The sequence below is a fragment of the Nicotiana tabacum genome, chromosome 5, assembly GCF_000715075.1.
Source record: "Nicotiana tabacum cultivar K326 chromosome 5, ASM71507v2, whole genome shotgun sequence".
NCBI lineage: Eukaryota > Viridiplantae > Streptophyta > Magnoliopsida > Solanales > Solanaceae > Nicotiana > Nicotiana tabacum.
In genome coordinates, this window is record NC_134084.1 from 86,490,004 (window position 1) to 86,510,877 (window position 20,874).

The following is a 20,874-nucleotide window of genomic DNA, read 5'->3' on the forward strand; positions in this document are numbered from 1 at the left end:
ACTCATCATTGGTTATTAGCCATAATGGCCCAATATTATTATCTTACTATCTTCCAAAGGGCATGTTAATGCTAAATTAATTGATTGTCAAATTTTCCAGTCAACTCAAATTACCAAAGTAAGAAAAAGAGCCCAATATCCATCATTAAAGCCAATAAAAGATTAACAATAACAGTTGAAGTAAAATTCCATGAGCATCTTGTTGATTCATCCAAATATGCATTTGAAAGCTTAAACAAGTAGAAGCTATCCATTAACTAGACAAAAAATCACAGCGCAACATATGGTACTCAGTGGATTTAATAAGCATTATGTAATTGAAATGTACCTTTGATAATTTCCTTTCCAGAATTGACTCAAACATTCGGCAATGTACAAAATGAGGAGGAAATTGACAACCCGACAAACGGCCAGAAACGAAAACGCGAACAGGACCTTAGCTGGACTCGAACGGACCTTCAGAAGATTTCACTTGATCTACTCCATTTTTGGTTAAGATCTGCAGGGCTTCGTGGAGAAAAAGTCGTTGGTTTCAGGTGGGATTTTGAGGAGTTTCATGGTTGTGTTTTTTAATCATTTTCGCAGCTGATTTGCTGATTTCGAAGGGCTATTTTCAACTGATTTGAGCAGATTTTCAGCTACCATTTTGGGGCTTTTTTTCACCAGCTTTACAACTAGTTTTGCTGCATTTTTTGGCAGATTTTAGCTGCGTTTTTTGCTGTTTTGGAGGCTATTTTTTGTGATTTTTGCAGCTAAAAAGCTATTGTTTTTTTACTTCAAAGAGGCAGCTAACAATGGTGCTCTACATGTTTTTGCTGGAGATTTTAACTAATGTTCATGGAGTTTTCAGGTTACTTTCTTGGCTAAAAATGGAGTTTAGTGGTGGTTTGGAGGTGGTGAGCAACTGAGAATTTTGTGAAGAAGAAGGGGTTTGTTTGGGAGGAAGAAGATCAGCAGCAGCTGCTCGCATGAGGCAGCTGCGTTTTTTCTTTTTATGATGCTGCTGCCCACTGTTTTTTTTTCTTCTTTTCTTGTTTTTCTCTATGTCCCCCGCCTTTTAGGCGTTAGGTCTAGGGTCCTTTTATAGTCTAAGTCTAGGATTTTAGAGGTATTGGGCTTGGGTTATTATGGGCTAGGTCCGAAAATTAGGCCTAAAAATGAGTTGTTCGAGCCCAAGTTTTATTCTTTCCCCGCAAACGAGATTAAAATACGACCTCATTTATTAATTAGTCCTACTTAAGTAAAATAACTATTAAAATAAGACTGACCGTTAAAACAAAACTATTTTTAGTATTTTCAAAATATCATACTAAAAGATAAAAAATAAATACAAAAAAATAAAAAAATCATTAAGATAACATTCCTAGAATTGCTTTTGTATTTTTGAATTTAGTAGACAAATTAAAAGTAATTAGATAAAAATATTAACTAGCTAAATAAGAGAAAATATTTTTTGTAATTTTTATTTTTTTGTGATAAAATAAAGCAAATAGAGTCAAAATTAGTTGAAATAACTATATTAAACCTAAATAAAAATTTTGCATGCTAAAGTGGGTGAAATTTCGGGGAGGTTCAAAAATCACATGTCTACAGCTGCCCCTCTTTGACTGGAAATACGAAGTATTTTCAGACAAAGAACGACTAGACAGGTTTTGACCCGACCCTTATTTAGATAGACCAAAACTAAGAGAAAGGAAGAGAATGCGACCGAGCCCTGGTATCTGAGCTGCCTACATATCCTTAGCTATAAAGGAATCAGGTCACGTGTAGTTCATAAGTAAATGAGGTGATGGAGTACCGAGGTGGAGAGCCGATCAAGGTGTCGTTCCGCTGAGGTTCCTGTCTGTGGTCCTGTTATTACACCAAAAATCAAAAAATAAAAAAAAAACTAACTAAGCCTGTCAACTATGAGTTATAAGATTCCTATCTATAAGTCTTCTGAAGCTTGATCTGGAGTCTTGAATGGTTCTTCATGCACACTTTAGATTTGAACCTTGGCGCTTGTTAGTTGCAGGTGCTAGCTCGTTCTTATTTAGTTTTTTGGATCAAGATCGGACATGCAGTGCTTGTGACCTCAGTCATGTCTTGAGCAATCCGCCTCTTGTTTCAGCTTCTGCATTTTTGGATTCACTCCCTTTTTCCCTTTTTCTTTTATTATTTTTTTTTGTTTTGTTTTTTTTTTAATTCGGGACTGAGGTTACTTCCATTGATCATCTCGTCTGTTGACTCGCCTTCTTGCCTCAAGCTTCTGCTAATTCTAACTTGAACTGTTTTCCTTTGAAACTTGAACTGCTTTCCCTTGAAACTCAAATTGTTTTCCCTTGTTCTCCAGGTGGGCGCCTGATTGCTGAAACTTGAACTGTCTTCCTTTGAAACTTACACTGGTTTCCTCGAAACTTGAACTGTTTTTTCTTATTCTCCAGGTGGGCACCTGATTCTACAACAAAACAGACAAAACAAAAGAAATTTTTCTGCCCCAGTTTACACTAGGAAGATTTGTGAGTTGTTAACAAAACTATAAATCACCTACGCTGCTGATGGAGGATGCAATGATGAGAGTAAAATTAATGACTCGACTAGGACATGTGTCTCCTATGCGTGATTGAACTTGCGGAAAACTATAAACTAAGCTTGACTAAAGTAAAGACTGACTCTATTCTCCAGGCGGGACCCCTGATTTCAAGAAAACTAAAAATTGACCCTTTTTTTCAAATCCAGACTTCCCTTTTTTTTCGAATTCAGACTTCCTTTTTTTTAATTATTATCCAAGGATAAAATTCATCGGACTAGGTTTTCTATCTTAGGAGAAAAATTCATCAGACTAAGATTTTGATCCTAGAAGAAAAGTTCATCAGATTAGGTCTCTTTTTGGTATCTTAGGAGAAAGATTCATCAGACTAAGATTTTGATCCTAGGAGAAAATTCATCAGACTAGGTCACTTTTTTTGGTATCTTAGGAGAAAGATTCATCAGACTAAGATTTTGATCCTAGGAGAAAGTTCATCATACTAGGTCTTCTATCTTAGGAGAAAGATTCATCGGACTAAGATTTTTATCCTAGGAGAAAGTTCATCAGACTAGGTCTTCTATCTTAGGAGAAGAATTTATCAGACTAAGATTTTTATCCTAGGAGAAAGTTCATCAGACTAGGTCTTCTATCTTAGGAGAAAAATTCATCAGACTAAGATTTTGATCCTAGGAGAAAGTTCATCAGACTAGGTCTTACCTTAGGACAAAATTCATCCGACTAAGATTTCGATTGGGAGGAAAATCCATCAGACTAGGACTTTTTATCCTAGGAGGAAAAATGTATAGATCAATGGCAAGATTTTATGCACAATAGCAAGACAAATAAAGGCAAATATTTGAGAAACTTTCCTTTGTTGGCTCTTCTCGTCTTTTCTTTTTCTTCTTTCTTTCTTTTTTTTGTTGTTTTTTTTCTTTTTTCATTTTTTCTCTTTTTGAATTACTTTCCTTGCACCGCTTTGTTCCTGTTTCAAACAAAGAAAAATTTGTCAGTTTTGAAAATGGTAGTCGGTTTGTGGCCCTGAGTCTTGGGCAGCTTGGCTTCTACTTAATCAGCTTGAGTCGGCTTCAAGAGACTTTTGCTCTGCATCAACCCTAATTGTTTCACACCTAGTATCATTTGTACTTGTGGCTCAATCAGCCCTATCCCAACTGGAGATTTTTGCTTAGGTGACCTTTTCTGATATCTTGAATGACTTCTTGCTTTTTGAGCAATTTGTATGTCAGAGAGAATCACCAGTCATCTTTGCTTACATCAAGTAGGCTGACAAGAGTCTTTTTTGGGGGAACCTTTGTATGAATCCTCAAGGCTCATTGACAGTAACAACTGAGTGTGCTGGCCAAATTTACTTTGTGCAACTGAAAAGCTGGTAGCAGATTTTGAAATTTTTTCTTGCTTGTTTTGACAAGGACTGACTCAGAGTGGAGGACACAAGTGATGCAAAGAACTAATGTTAACAAGAAATGTCTCTGTCGGGAAGGATAGAAGGAAGGGTTTTTTTTCTTTTTTTTTCTTTTTTTTCAATAACTAGCCTTAATGATCATGACATGCATTTTGAACTTAATGGCCGATCTATCAAACTAATTCAATCTTCCATTTTACCATTCTTACGACCTTTGAAGTTGGGCTTGTCGTGTCAATTTTTGCATCAGCTTCACAACTCACTACTGACTAGCGATGCCCCGAGGGGTTTTCACCAACAAGTCTCTCTCATTTATTCATCTCTACTTACCGTCGCCTTATTGTGCCCGTGAGGGTTTTCACTAGTAAGACTCTCTCATTTTTCTTTTTCTTTTTCTTTTTCTTTTTCTTACTTTTTTGAGCAACTTGACAGTGTTCTATGTCGTGTGACAACCATTGCTCATTGCATGCTTCTCTTGGCATTCTTAAAGGCATATTGGGAGGTCTTTATTTGAAAGAATTTTGGATAGGGTTGGAAAGAAGGGTCGGCATGAAGGCTCAAAATGGACTCAAAATGAGGGGTTGTGGACTTACAACTCTTGGAATCGACTCTTTCAAAAGTGAAATAAACTCTCTGCCCCAGTTTCAGCTATTGGGGATTTTTTGGATTTTTTTTTTTTTGAATTCTTATTTGGTTGGACCGAACCGTGAGGCTGCCTATGTATCCTTATTTTTTAAGGAATCGGGTCGAACGTACTTCAAACATCTGACCTAAATTAGTTTTCATCTCTCTTTCTGTTTTTTTTTTTCTTTTCTTTTCTTTTCTCTTTTTTTTCCTTTTCTTTTTCTTCTTTTTTTTTTGTTTGCCACAGCTTCTATTTTTGAGGGCATGGACCTTTGACAATTCTTTTCTTCTTTTTTTTCACTTGAACTTTCTAAAAGCTGCCCCAGTTTGTACTCTTGGGGCATGGACTTTTCTTTGCTTTTTCTTTTTTTCATTTTTTTGACTCTTGACTCTAAACTTGATTCCAAAAGATGGTGGTCAAAGAAAATAACACATGTTCAAAAGGGGTAACAAAGGGTATAAAGTGTTTGGATAGCAGAAAAAGGGCCTCCCAACCTTGAGAACACCAATTATAGTATCTTTTCGCAATCACAGCATTGACGAACATGTCTGTCTTCTTGGTGTGTCGTGGTCACAAGACACTTTCCATCCCTTAATGACAAACTTACCAACAAACTTCAATTGATTAAACATCCTCAAGCCCGATCTTCACCATGATTTGAAGGTGAATTTTACTCGACCTCAATTCCAAAGTATCTCAACTCTTTATTCATTCTCAAAAGTATTTTTTTTTCAATTATCCAATTCCATATTAAATCAGTTTCTAAGATCTTGACAAAATTTCCGCATGCATGTCATGTCATTAGAACTAGCGAAAAAAGAACTAGGAACAAAATGACACAAAAGGACAAACTGTGTTTTATTGAGTAAAGGATGAAAGGATTTGACAACAAGACAAACAACCCAAGATCCGAGTTACAACCCTAAAATAACCCGAATAATGAAAATAGCAACAGAACAAACGGACAAGACTCACACAGACAAAATGGAGGGATAGAAGGGTTTGACTCAATAAAACAAATAAAATCTGGATCACAACCCTAAAATAACCCAGATAATAGAAAAAACATCAAAACAAGCTACCAAGATTCCTTCCTAGTGAAGAGGGAATGACTTTTCAATTGCTAGGCTTGACATTTAGCCACAAATTTGCTCATCAGAATCAGCAAAGCCTTCTCCAATTTCAACATCATTAACTTCAGTTAGCAAGCTCCTGAGAGAATTCTCAAACTCCATGTCACCAGGCATCATCCCCACAAAGCGTGCATCATAATGTGCAGGTAAAGGATTCTGTGCGATATTCTGGGTGTCACTGTCTTGGATCACAATCAGATTTTCCTGGATCATCCTTTCTATTTCTCTTTTCAAATCCCGACAGCTTTCAATATTGTGCCCCTGGGCATTGGAATGGTATTCACACCTTTTAGAAGGGTCAAAGCTTCTCGCACGTGGGTCCACATGATTTGGAGGAATAGGTGCAATCATGTTATAATGCTTTAACTTCTCAAATAAGCTTGCATAGGACTCTCCTATTGGTGTAAAATTATCTTTCAACCTTTGTTCCTCTTTATACCTTTGGCTTGGATGTGGGTTATAGGGCACCTGAAAGTTTTGTGGAGGCTGTTGGAGATTTCGTGATGCTCGTGCTCGCCTTCTGGGGTGTTTTGGTGGCTAGACAACATACTGAGGTGGAGCGACAGAGTATTGAGGGTTCTGAGGAGGATAATACTGCTCAGGGGAGTCATGGAAAACTTGATGAGGCTACTCATACCTTCGAGATGTTCTCCTAGGACCTCTTCTCGGCCCTAATGTCATCATGATTTCTTCAACCTTCTCATTTGTGTCGCTAAAATTATCAGATTCAACCCGGACATCCCGAGTTGCGGCTTTAAAAACTGCTTGACTTATAATTTTGCCTGTCTTAAGACCATTTCTCCCATTTCGATTGCTTCCGAGAAGGATTTGCCAACTGCGGACATCATGTTTTAAAAGTAATCTGGCTCTTGCGCTTGAAGGAAGACAGTGATTAGCTCGTGGTCATCCATGGGTGGCTTAACTCGAGCTGCTTGCTCTCTCCATTTAATGGCATATTCCCTGAAACTTTCACTTGGTTTCTTCTTTAGGTTTGAAAGGGAAATGCGGTCTGGGGCAATGTCGATGTTGTATTGGAACTGATTGACAAAGGCTTGTGCCATGTCATTCCAAACGTACCAGCGAGATGTGTCTCCATCCAAAAATCATTCGGATGCTACTCCCGTAAGGCTTTCCCCAAAATAGGCCATCAGCAATTCTTCGTTTCCTCTCGCACCTCTCAGTTGATTGCAATACCTTTTCAGGTGGACTATGGGGTCTCCATGTCTATCATACTTTTCAAATTTGGGAGTCTTGAAACCAGGCAGCAAGTGGACATCGGGGAATATGCATAGATCTTTGAAGGCAACACTCTTTTGACCTGCCAACCCTTGCATGTTTTTCAACCGTTGTTCTAAGCTTTTCACTCTTTGGGTCATTTCTTCCTGCACCATCTTTCGGGCAAGCTTCTCTATGTTTGCAGGAAGATCAAACGAGCATGAGTGGTACTCAGGAGAGTGGTACTGCTCTTGCTATGCAGCAAATTGAGACTCATGACGAGGCTATCCTTGACCACTGGCCCATGCTTGACACATTTCGGTCATTTGCTATTTCAGTATTCTATTTTTCTCAAACACAATAGACTCTTGTTGAACCCTCTGACTCTGAGTCTCTTGAGCACTTGTAACAGCTTCGATGTTAGTTATCATTTTTCTTTGAATCTTGTATTTCCAGCTTACCACAAACCGACCACCTCAAATTTTTTCACAATTCAAAACAAAACATGTTAGAATGGACTCAATCGTCCTTATTATTATCAATATTTTTAATTTTATTTTTCATTTTTTTTCTTCTTTTTCTTTTCTATGGTTGATCGAACCTGATGTGGGCTACCTATGTATCATGTGGGAATATGAATCAAATCTTGTGTAGTTCGGGAAGATTAAGAATAAAGTAAATAGACTAACTTTTTTTTTATTTTCGAAGAAAGACTTATAAAGAAGAAAGAAAATATTTTTTGGATTTCGATTTGTTGTTTTTTTTTCGAATTTCGAAAGAAAAACTTCTAAAGAAGAAAGAAAATATTTTTGAATTTTTGGACTTTTATTTTGAATTTATGAAAGAAATACTTCTAAAGAAAAAAAGAAAATATTTTGAATCTTGAATTTCTTTTCAATGAAAGAAGAATGAAAATATTTTTGTTTTTTTTATTTTTTGGGAAAAAGACTTCTAAAAACACAGAAAAATATTTATTTTTTTGGATTTTTGATTTTTTTTTTTTGAATCTTTGGGGAAAAAACTTCTAAAAATAAGGTAGAAAATATTTTGATTTTAAAAAATTTTATTCGGGATTTTCTAAAGAAAGACTTCTAAAGAGGAATTAAAGATTTGTTTTTTGGATTTTTGAAAATTGGGGCCGGAACCGATGAGGTTTGCCTACGTATCTCACATCCGGTGAGAATCAAACCCGCGTAGTTCTGCCCCTGTTTTGACGAAACAGGAAAACATGACACTTGAAAATTTTGGCTCATATTGAAATGACCTTTTTTGCAGAATTTTGGCAGATTTTCAGAATTTTCTCAATAACTACCTCTCACTCTTTGATTTTCTATTTTTTTTCTCTTTTTTTTTCTTTTTTGATTTTCTTTCCCTATTCTAGAAGCTGGTCAACATGCAAGCCGAAACAAACAGATGCGCAAGTAGCACGTAAGATGCATCAGGATGATCTTTTAATTTGGGTAAACCTGTCCTAGACAGACCCAACCCCTGTGTTGAGTTCCCAAAGTCAAATGCACGTGATACAAACAAGCGTTCCTACTAGGGATCCGGCATGAGGCTGCGTTATTCTAGGTTTAAAACCTGGGTGTATTGTTCTAGACCTGGCTTACCCGAGCGGACAATTGGGGCCGAAGAGGGGGCAATGTACCGGGAGCACTAAAGTCTACCCGGCCTTGTTACTGGTCCAGCCTCGATCTATTTGGTATAATTTCTACAGAAAAAGCGGGTCACGCGAACGTGTGCACCATTTTCAGAAGACTCAGAGGGGTGGCATAAGAAGACATTAAATACAGTTCAAGTAATATCAAAGCGGTAAATGACAATTAGCACATTAAGTCCACAAAATACAGTAATATCAACAATAAAGCCAAATAAAAATCGCATTAATAAGCTCGAATTCTTGAACCCTGAACCAGAAGTTCTGGGTTCTTATCCCCAGCAGAGTTGTCAGAACTGTCACATCTCCTTTATACCTATACCCCGTAAGGGGTATAAGGGGAGTTTTTTCAATTTAAGTGACATTATTCGAAATGGGATTGTTTTATATTAAAAGGAGTCACGCGTACGTGTACCCATTTTGTTTGGCGCGTCAAGAATCATAATCACGCTTTATTGATATTAAGAAAGTTTTGTTGAAGTGCGCGGACGCATACCCCGATTTATTTTTAGAAAAAATCATAATTATGTTACGCGAACGTATACGTAATCACGATGATAGATTAAGTCGTGCCTAAAGCATTCTAATAGTGTCCATTATTCTTCGTAAACTTTGAGATTGTTGGGAGGTCATCGATTATGGAGTACAATATTGGAGGAGCGTGATTTGCAAATTGCTTACACCAACTTCTGGATGAAATTCTTGCTAAAAAGAAAGACTCGGCTACTTCTGAAAAGCTTGGCATTCTATCAATAAAAGAAAACAGGCCAGCTAGATGTTCTTATTAAGATTGGGCTACTTATAGCTTTTATTAATTGGGCCTGATATGGTTCAAGCTTAATTGAGTCAAAAACTGGAAAAAAAAATCTCAAACCCACTTTGATGTTTTTTTTAAAAAAAAAAAATTACAAAACACATCTACCAAAGCTTCATTTTTAAGTCTAACTAAAACCCAACTCCACAGATTGCATAGCAAGCTTAGACCAATATTATTTAACATGTAAATTCACAAGTACTCTAATTAAACAAGAATCCAATAAGGAAAAAAAAAACTATGTAGCTAATAAATGAAAACCAAGCACACAGCAAGATAACCCATCATTGGTTATTAGCCATAATGGCCCAATTTAATTATCTTACTATCTTTCAAAGGGCATGTTAATGCTAAATTAATTGATTGTCAAATTTTCCGGTCAATTCAAATTACCAAAGTAAGAAAAAGAGCCCAATATCCGTCATTAAAGCCAATAAAAGATTAATAATAACAGTTGAAGTAAAATTCCATGAGCATCTTGTTGATTCATCCAAATATGCATTTGAAAGCTTAAACAAGTAGAAGTTATCCATTAACTAGACAAAAAATCACAGCGCAACATATGGTACTCAGTGGATTTAATAAGCATTATATAATTGAAATGTACCTTTGATAATTTCCTTTCCAGAATTGACTCAAACCTTCGGCAATGTACAAAATAAGGAGGAAATCGACAACCCGACAAACGGCCAGAAACGAAAACGCGAACAGGACCTTAGCCGGACTCGAACGGACCTTCAGAAGATTTCACTTGATCTACTCCATTTTTGGTTAAGATCTGCAAGGCTTCGTGGAGAAAAAATCGTTGGTTTCAGGTGGGATTTTGAGGAGTTTCATGGTTGTGTTTTTTAATCATTTTCGCAGCTGATTTGCTGATTTCGAAGGGCTATCTTCAACTGATTTGAGCAGATTTTCAGCTACCATTTTGGGGCTTTTTTTCACCAGCTTTACAACTAGTTTTGCTGCATTTTTTGGCAGATTTTAGCTGCGTTTTTTGCTGTTTTGGAGGCTATTTTTTGTGATTTTTGCAGCTAAAAAGCTATTGGTTTTTTACTTCAAAGAGGCAGCTAACAATGGTGCTCTACATGTTGTTTTTGCTGGAGATTTTAGCTAATGTTCATGGAGTTTTCAGGTTACTTTCTTGGCTAAAAATGGAGTTTAGTGGTGGTTTGGAGGTGGTGAGCAACTGAGAATTTTGTGAAGAAGAAGGGGTTTGTTTGGGAGGAAGAAGATCGGCAGCAGCTGCTCGCATGAGGCAGCTGCGTTTTTCTTTTTATGATGCTGCTGCCCACTGTTTTTTTTTTCTTCTTTTCTTGTTTTTCTCTATGTCCCACGCCTTTTAGGCGTTAGGTCTAGGGTCCTTTTATAGTCTAAGTCTAGGATTTTAGGGGTATTGGGCTTGGGTTATTATGGGCTAGGTCCGAAAATTAGGCCTAAAAATGGGTTGTTCGAGCCCAAGTTTTATTCTTTCCCGCGAACGAGATTAAAATACGACCTCATTTATTAATTAGTCCTACTTAAGTAAAATAACTGTTAAAATAAGACTGACCGTTAAAACAAAACTATTTTTAGTATTTTCAAAATATCATACTAAAAGATAAAAGATAAATATAAAAAAAAATAGAAAAATCATTAAGATAACATTCTTAGAATTGCTTTTGTATTTTTGAATTTAGTAGACAAATTAAAAGTAACTAGATAAAAATATTAACTAGCTAAATAAGAGAAAATATTTTTTGTAATTTTTATTTTTTTGTGATAAAATAAAGCAAATAGAGTCAAAACTAGTTGAAATAACTATATTAAGCCTACATAAAATATTTGCATGCTAAAGTGGGTGAAATTTCGGGGAGGGTCAAAAATCACATGTCTACAGCTTACCTAGTAAAGCCAGAATAGTTAGCCAGAGTAATTAGACGTTAATTCCAGAAACCTGCAAACAGTGTACATCAATCATTAAAGCAAAATAGGCAAACCACATTTTTCGCTGAAAATCCATTGTCCGAAAATTCATAAAATCCATCAAGTTAATGTCACTCCACTCAGAGCTAAAAGCCAATGATCATCTGAACTATAAAAATTACTCGTTTCAATAATTTAAGATGAGTTTGGTGGAAATCACCATGTAAATGAATTTCTCCAATATAAAGTAGTTAAAAAGGTTCCAACGGGTATTTAGTGCTAAATTTTTGCTCCGTTTTCCTTTATTGTATACTTCTAAATTATCACCAACTATAATATCATGTCTTCTGAAATTCCTTTCTTTAAATTTCTTTCAGGAACAACTTAAAGAAAAAGTAAGAAGATTCAAGAGAGGACAAAACTTCGGATGATCTAAGGTAAGTGAGACTTGTCAAGGATTTGTACCAACTAAACTTGTGGGCAAATTTGAAGAAGCAAAACAAATTACAGAAAGATGAAAATAGACCAATATAAAGTAGTAAAATTTAAATAATTATGAAAATTTGAAAAGCAAACTCATTTGCTGCACAGGTAAGTTGGAACAACAGTCCAAATACATTGTATCACCTAATCAAAGGCTCCTACAAATGATTTTATCATTTTTCTTTTGCAATTTTAGTCTTTCTCCATATTTTTTATCTTCATTTTTTCTCCTCCAAGATTTTTATTTTTAGTAGTTCAACGTAATTTCTTGCTAATTTTTAGTTCAAAAATTTAAAGAATGTCTAAATGCTTCGCCTCAAATTTGATCAGTACACCCCGCTGCAAGAAAAAAGTCTAATTCGTTGAGTAATTTTCTCAAGCTAAAACAGAAACGGAGAAGCTACCACATAGAAAGAGAAGAGCACGAAGATAATGGAAATAGTAAAGGGTAAATTGATCTCACCTGGAAGTGATCAAAAGAGTAGAAGCAACAAAGCCAAAGAATAGAGCGAAACTAAACAACAGAGTGTAAACTGATTGAAAATTGTAGGGGAAGAAAAGTAATATCCGATATTGCCCACCATTTACCCAAAAGCAAAAACAGCAGATGGTGTTCTCTCAGGAGTGTGAGTCAGCAGACCAAGTAGAAGCAATTTGGTAAACCTGATCTTTAGGGATGAAACGGAATTCCAAAAGGTTACGTACTTAAGAGCTGAATATTTTCGATTTTTTTCGTTATTTGAAATCCACAAGGAAGGCTAGAAATAACTCTCTATTATAGATTAAGAAGAAATGACCAAGATACCCACATAGCACAAGCAGGCATGTTGACGGAGACCTGCTTAACTCTCTCTTATAGAATAAGAGAATATCAAGACCATCAAGTGTTAATCAAGGTACGATTACTTAAATTGCGATAATATTTTGCTATTATTTTTTAGCCCATTAATTTTGAGGTCACATAATTACCAAATAATTTTAGGTGTTGGAGGATGAAAGAAGCATTTCAAGGAACTAACACGAGCTTGAAACTGTCGAGATTTCTCATGCTCCAAGATAAGCTAATTTATCCAAATATAAGAAACTCAGAATTAAAACTTTTCAACATAACAACTTGGCACAATCGTATTATTGGTTTGTGCTTGCAATAGGGGAAATGGAAAGAAACGACAGTTACAAAGTAGATGAAACATTGTAATAAAAATATTACATATAACAACGAAAGAAACAGAAAGACATCAAAATCTTTCTAAAAGATGAAGCGGCAAGACATCAAAATTTGAGCTACTTTAAGGCACGAAGAATTGAAGGAAAGAACAGAAGAATAATGAAAAAGATTATTAAAGAAAAAAATAATACTGCTTGATAGAAAAGAAATAAGAACCGATAATGGACAGATAGAGCAACTTGCGTTGCCATTTATTTGTTTTTTCTCTCTCTTTCTATCTGTAGTTTCTTCACTTTCTAATTTTCTTTTCTAATTTTTTTTATTTCATGTTTTATTTATTTGGCTAAAAGAAAATTCTATTATTTAAAAAGTTTTACATTAATAAATAAAAGTTCAGGTACATATAAGTATGTATCTAATATATATTTGACTAAAAGAATCACGCATACAAACAAAACATATAATTAATGTGTGTCTGTTTGTGTGAAAAGTTTCTTTACGAATTCTTTTCCCTTTTTTAAAGAAAATTTGATAAAATGAGGTTTAGTCTAAGCTTATATTTTAAGAGAAAATTGTGTTTGTGATTTTAACTATATATGAATTATTTATATACACGTGATAAATAATAATTTTTCTATTGTGACTGAAAATATAAAAATATTATTTCTAAACTATTAATGTCTTTATAATTGCGCAAAACGCGATCAAATTTACAAGTATGTTGATAATTTAAAAATCTAGATACTTATCTCTTATGTTTGTCACGAAAGCTAAACTTCCAACTTGAGAAAATATCATCGTTCTTTCCAGATATTTTATCAAACAACTAGGTTGTAACATTGTCTTTATTCCCCTCTCGTCTGGGAGCATTTCTCAAAGTTGTTCCAATGAGCCCACAGAAATTGAAAGTTATTCACGGGTCTAACCCATGTAAAAGAATATTAAAAGAAACAACACTGTCCAGTTACACATCGACCAAACATCACAACAGAGAACTCTTTTTAAAGACAAGCTATAGGCTCGTACCACTGTATCCTTGAGTTCTAAGGAGACAGAAAACCAAGTCTGGTTGATGAGGCATGGCCATTTGATGAGAGCGTGATTAATTTAAGTCAATTAAATTTTTTTACCTTTAGAAAAATCAGCATTGATCAGGACTATTTGCATGGCAGCTCAAGTTAATGGTCAGCACCACCAAGGCAGCAAGCAATGAACGATATATTATTTCACCTTTCCTTACACCAAATTCTTCTTACAATCAGTTCTCTTTTTTGGGATTTGAATATTCGTCCAGTTTTGATATAAGGACCACTTTGGTTTAAATTAAAGAATTTAAACTGTCCTTTGGTTCTATAAATTAATGATCATTATCATTCTAAATTAAATCAGAGAAGCAGAACTAGTTAGCTCTTAAAAATGGTTTATGTGCCATAATAAGCCTTTTAATTATCAATTATTGATTCAAATTAAACAAGAAAAATAGTTCAAATGAATCAGGTAAATATCAATATTGAAAGTTAGCTTCAACTAGCCCAGCGAAAAGGCAGTGGCCCAGCCCAAAATTATAATATATTAAATACTATAACTTTAATACATATTCAAATGTGTGGTCAATTATAGTTTGCCTATCATGCCTCATACACGTGATACAACTTTTATATTTCATACAAGTATACTGCTGTATATATATATATTGTATGTCATTTGTATATATTTTGTATAGCGTACGTTCTTCTTTCTCTTCGAGTTTCAATTATGGATGTTAACGGGCCGGGTTGAGCCGGTTTTAGACCAACCCAGAGCGGTATTAACCTGGACCGGTGGTAGGGGCCAGGTACGGCTGGGTTTGGGGGTTGGTCAGTATATATTTTCCTTACTGGTTAACCGGACTGGTCAAAACCGGTCAAGGAAAATAACTGTTGAACTGGTTAACGAGACCGGCCTAGACCGATTCAACAGCTATTTTCTGATTTTTTTTTTTAAAATTCATTTGACCTTTGGCAACATTCCAATTTGACCGTTGCCCAACGGATATTTAGCAAGAATAGCACTTTTTTGGGCAATTTTTTTTTAAAAAAATACTTTTAGTAATTACTAATTTAGCCTTTTAAAAAATTATAAATACACTCCCTCCTCTTATTCATTTCTTCATTCATCTCTCATTTCTCAAATTCAAATTTTCAATTTAAGTTAAAACATGCCCCGTGCTTCCAGATTGCGAATAGGAAACACTTTGAGGTGGTAGAAGAAAATAAAGAAGTTCACAAAGTAAAGTGCACGAACTGTGGTCGAGTCTTAAATCTTCGTCGAAAGTGGGAGGGCACATGCTGTTTAAGGAGGCATATGAAGAGTTGTCTTGAGCGTCCTCTAAAAATTCATATTTAAGTTGATTTGAGACAATTTGTGTTATTTTAAAATTATTAGACGTATTTATGCTTAATGTTTTAGTTTGTTAGATTAATTTGAAGTATTATTATGCAATGAAAATTTAAAATGAAACTATGAAAGCCTTTGAATTTAACACTCCAAAAAATGGCCAAGAAGTTCATATTGATTATGAAGAACTTACTAAGACAATACAAAACCTTTGAAGTTCTGGATTTATAATTATATATTTAATAATTAAACTTTGAATTTACTCTTTTCGTTAATTTAGTTGTCGTTAAATGTAAACTTTAATTTGCAAGATTGAAATAAAAAAAGAACTTGCAAATTATAAGTGCAATTTTTTTTCCATCTTCATTTTATTCTATTATCTTAAATTCTTAATGAAATATTCAAATATAAGGATTTTAAAGCCTTTGCATCCTTTATTCAAACACTTTTTTTATAAGATTATTTTTTTGTTTTATATTTTTACTTTATATTAATAAATTACGATAATTATACAAAATATAAAAAAATAATAATAAACCCGGCCCGACCTCTTAGGCCCGGAATCGTTCTGGTTCAATATTTCACCGGATGGGCCATGACCCGTTAAACCCGGTTTGGAAGAAACCGATAACCGGCCCGGATTGGTAACCGGCCAGTCACTTTTTTAATCAATCCGAACCGGCCTGGACCACCCCTTTGACACCTTTAGTTTCAATCTGAAATTTTACTCGAAATCAACTCTAATGTTAACCAGTCTCCTTCAAAATTGAGATATAAACTCTAAAGGATATTCTCAATTGTTTGCAAGAACACTCAATCTAAATAAATCACAATTTCGTAAAGTTTGAATTTCGAATTCAAAGCTTCGAAATTTTTTAATGGTTGTCAATCAATTTTGCAGCTTTTTCATTATTTTTTAATTATTATTAAACAAATAGCAGATGATTGCAAAACACGGTAGCATCTTCAATTAATTAATGTGTATATATATGATTACATTTACATAAGCTCATCAATCTGGTAATTCATTAAAATATTTAAAATAATTGTATTATTGCGTGACAACTGAAGATTCAGAACTCAGTAGTATTTTTTATTATGATTTTAGAGGGAAAATGGAATTTTGAAGGGGAATATTTAAATTTTCATAGAGGGAAAAGGGTTAGATTAGAGCGGGAGGGGGAGAGGTTTAGAACGCGTGGGTTACACATTAAATGCCTATAATTAAGGGATCCTCTTCTGTTATGAATTTATATTCAAATTACGAATATAGATATGGTATGTAATTACGAAGGAACTTCTATAATGTAAAAATTCCTTTATTGAAAGTTACATTATTTTTATTCTATTAAATATTTTTTATTTAAATTATCTATACTTATACTTATATTTACTATATTAAAAGCACGAAAACCCTTAACGAAATGTCGTTCGCTTTTTTTACCTTTTTTAAAATAAAGTTCGCATTAGACAAAATAGTTATTTGATTATTTCCCTAATATTTAATAGTCATTTAATTAAGTTTTCGTCCAACTCCATATTTAGTAGTATTATTAAATTTTTCTTTCTAATTTAGGAAGATCTTTTTTAGTTAATAAAAATTTGTTTAATTTACACACAATAGCAAGGTTTTAGGTTTTCTTCAGTTAATAAAATTTTAACTAATTCACATACTAGGAAATTTTTGATACTTTCAACTATATTTAAATTTAGGAGTAAAATTTCACACTTGGAAAGTTCTTAAATTTTGACTAATTCATGCACACGCTAGGAAAGTTTTGATATAAATTTTTGGCACCGAAATTTTTATAACTATATTAGATGAAGACGAGCTCTTTGAGAACTTATTAGAGTCTTTTCTCTAATAAAAGTTTTACACAATTTTATATACGCATGTAATTCTATAGAAGAAGTTAGAATTTCACTTTTTCATCATCATAAATTTGCCTTCTTCGAGTAACAACTACAAAATTAAGGGTTTCGGGTTCTCTTTCTTTGAGCAATTTTTTTTATTAGCAGTTGAATTTTGCATTCATGTATTTGTATTAGTAGTTGAATTTTGCATACACGTATTTAAGCAATACATCTTATTTTGATGTTCTTGATTGTAACAAAAAAGAAAAAAAAAACTTGGTTGAATAGTATCCTTTTTGTATTAGACTGTATGCTTTAGCTTTTTGTCAAACTATTTCTTCTACTATTTTTTCGTGCTCTTATTGGACATTTTCCTCAGTTTTTAGCAACTTTTAATAGTTCTTATATTGGACAAAACTGTATTAAATTATTTTTATTAAAATTTTAAGATTTTGCAATTAACTAAAATTTTAGTCATAATTTTTTTATTATTTGAACTACGTAGGAAGTCCTAATACTTAATACTCTAAAATCAATTAAGATTTTTCCTTATGAAAATTTTAAAAATAATTTATTCATTGAAACTAAAATACATGTGCAACGCGCATATTCTAAAACTAGTACCTACGCTTACATTGTTACTATAATCTAATGGGATATAACTGATTATTGCTCTTTGTTTAGAAGAATTACTTGTTATTGCACGTTTTTTTTTTAATTTAACTAACCAACTTTATTGATCATCAAGTATAATATTTTTGAATTACTATATCTTAGCATGACTCAGCTAGCTAATCACCGAGTGTTATTGTAAGTGTAAAAAATTTATACTTTATCACGGCACGAAACTTCAATTCCAATTTTTTGAGATTTATTTTACACGGCTCAATACTTCTTTGGACATGCAGTGATCCGATACATTAAAATATATATTAATAAAAAAAAAATAAAGATAGAAAAAAATTAGGAATACGAAGCTCTCTGGGCGCATGATTACTAACGTGCGCACACCATGGGTAATAAGGCTCGGATTCCATCTCAGAAGGTGTTGATGATGCAAACGGCTGTAATTGAGAAGGATTAGCATAATTGAATATGAGGTTAGCCAATTTAAGGATGTAATTGAAGAAGAAAAGGAAATCCCCAATTTTCCAGTATCGACGGAATGGGCTCGAATTGTGCAATCTCCGATGAGTGTCGCAAACTCTCATAGGCAGAAGTGGTGGAGGCAGCAGAAGTACCGGTGAAATGACCATAGATTTGGGGTAATTTCAATGTTACCAAAATTTCCATCGCCGAGTTTAAATTGGAGTATTTTCAATCGGAAGTACATGGAGAAACGAGTGTTTGTGCTATTGAGGTGGATGATATCAGCTAAGAGAGAGATTATTGGAGTACTGCGATAGTTTGCTATGTGCTTGGAGCACTGATAAGTGTGAAATTTAATCACTTATTAGTATCTTCTTGCTATAATTTTTCATCCGAAAATACTAATTTTATTCCCAATTCTAATAGTTGAATTGTAGGTGTGCTGAAAAGGAATCAAGGCATTGGAGGAAGAATGACACAGAAAGAAGGAAATCCTAAGCATTTAAGTGAAGAGGAGAAGGACAGTGGAAAGTGCATTCAAGAACTTTTAGCAAAAGTGCAGTCTGCAGAAGAAAATGTGTGATTGCACTCCGATCAACAAAATGGTTCGCACCGATGAAATAAATTATTAGAGAATGAGCAGTTAGCTAATTCTGAACCCTCCTCAAATGTGCTCCACATAACTAAAAATACTGCCAGAAAACCTTATGTGCGGCCGCAATTCCTGAAGTGCGACGGCGGAACTCTACTCGCTGACAGCACAAGCAAAGTCAACCTAGCATAGTCTGGACTGCAAAACTCAGTTAGCAGTTGCAAACCCTCCTGAAGGGCATTTTTGATAGAAATTTCATGAGTCCAATAAATGGAACTTTATAGCTTTTTAGGGCATCTTTTCACTGTAAGGAGCTAAGAGTTAGTTACTTTTAGCTATTTTGAGCAAGTTTGAGTGACAACTGGAGAAGATCTTTTACTCTTTCTTTTATTTCTAGTTTTATGTCTTTAATTTTATCTTGTTTTTATCTTTATATGTCTATTATATGAGTAGCTAGATTTTTATCTAGGGTTGTAATCTAACTCTAGTATGTGAATCTTATGGGTTATTAATGTTATGCTTGTTATGATTCGGTTAAGTTTTATTTAGCCATGTTTATGCTTTGAAATTGAAATTAGTGGTTGCAAATATTGATTTATGCCTTTTTGACCTTGTTCTTACATGAGAAAGAAGAACTAAGTCTAGGAAAACTTGGCTAACAAGAAATTAAACTAGTTAAGGGACTGATTGGCTTAATTAACGGATTTGGACTAGAGATAGCGATATTCCTACTTGGGCTTATAATCAAATGCACTTATATCTGCCTATTCAGACTTGGGGAAGCTAAATTGGGAATAATCACTCTTAATCGAGAGGTATTGAGTGAGCACTTGAGATTTGAGAGTCATAACAACGTCAATCGAACAAGCCAACATATTTGACTATACACATTAAATTTACACCTAGGTTTGGACTACAACTCTAGGATTTTCTCCATTTGTTGCAAATTTTTTGAAGCGCACCAACATCTTCCGCTATGCTGATAGCTTACTTGGAGGGCTCTCGACCTGTCTATCGGGACCTGCGGGCATGAAACGCAGCATCCCCAGGCAAAAGAGACGTTAGTACGAATAAAGTACCGAGTATGTAAGCCACATAAATAAGTCATAACAGACATAGAAGAAATATAGAGTAAATGACTCAACATGTAAGTTTGGATAATTCTGTAAATCATGAAATACTTATAGTTTCATGCATATGCGTATGAATGTCATGACGTGCATAGGTACATGTGTTCATAACATCATCAAGCCTCTGAGGGCATCCCATCATATCATCTCGGTGTGACGACCTGGACGGTCGTCTTAAGAATTTACGCCTCGATCCCCTATTAACTGCTTTCCCCGAGTTTATTTCTGCTATTTTTATTTGCCGGGATGTTCGCTTTTGAGTTTCGGAGAGTTTTGGGACACTTAGTCCCTAAATGAGAGCTTAAGTGTTGGAAAGTTGGTCGTAGTCGGAACAGTGTGAAAATGAGCTTGGAATGGAAATCTGATGGTTCCGTTAGCTCTGTTTGGTGATTTCGGGATTAGGGGCGTGTTCGGATTGTGTTTTGGAGGTCCGTAGCTAATTTAGTCTTGAAATGCCGAAGTTGAATTTTTAAAGTTTCTGGTTCGATAGTGATATTTTGATCCGAGGGTCGGAATGAAATTTCGGAAGTTGGAGTCGCTCCGTAGTGTTGAATGTGATGTGTGTGCAAAATTTCAGGTCATTCGGACGAGGTTTGATAGACTTTTCGATTGAAAGAGTATTTTTAGAGTTTTGGAATTCTTAGGCTTGAATCCGATGAAAAATAGGTGTTTTGAAGTTGTTTTTAGCATTCCGAAGGTTGGAACAAGTCTTAATGAAGTTATGGGATATGCTGGTAGGTTTGGTTGAGGTCCCAGGGACCTCGGGAAGATTTCGAATGGTTGACGGAAAAATTTTTGGAATTGGAGTTGCAGTTTCAGCTGTTTTTCTGTCATAACCGCACCTGCGAGTGTGGGACCGCAGGTGCGGAGCCGCAGAAGTGGAATTGGGGGAGTTCAGTAGAGACCG

General features: G+C 34.6%; 1 protein-coding gene and 1 long non-coding RNA gene across 52 annotated transcripts in view; one reads left to right on the forward strand and one right to left on the reverse strand.

Annotated features, from left to right (window-relative positions):
- LOC107809982 (xyloglucan endotransglucosylase protein 34-like) overlaps positions 1–12,670 on the reverse strand; it is a 55,064-nt gene extending 42,394 nt beyond the window's left edge. For 23 of the 50 annotated variants that reach the window (XM_075253760.1, XM_075253757.1, XM_075253751.1 and 20 more), the window contains exons 1-2: positions 12,222–12,620; positions 329–11,306 (exon numbers count right to left, since the gene is read on the reverse strand). In XM_075253760.1, the coding sequence (XP_075109861.1) occupies positions 329–364 (36 nt within the window). In that variant the 5' untranslated portion in view covers positions 365–11,306; positions 12,222–12,620. Of the gene's footprint in view, positions 1–328; positions 11,307–12,221 lie in introns of all 50 variants that reach the window. The other 27 variants (XM_075253769.1, XM_075253765.1, XM_075253767.1 and 24 more) reach the window with 12 other exon arrangements.
- A 5,373-nt stretch (positions 12,671–18,043) lies between these two features.
- On the forward strand, positions 18,044–19,375 carry LOC142180618 (uncharacterized). 2 transcript variants are annotated; one of them, XR_012709234.1, is made up of 2 exons: positions 18,044–18,589; positions 18,672–19,375. It is a non-coding gene; the product is annotated as an uncharacterized LOC142180618 (long non-coding RNA). The 2 variants fall into 2 exon arrangements; XR_012709235.1 differs by having other exon boundaries at positions 18,683–19,375.
- The last annotated feature ends 1,499 nt before the right edge of the window (positions 19,376–20,874 follow it).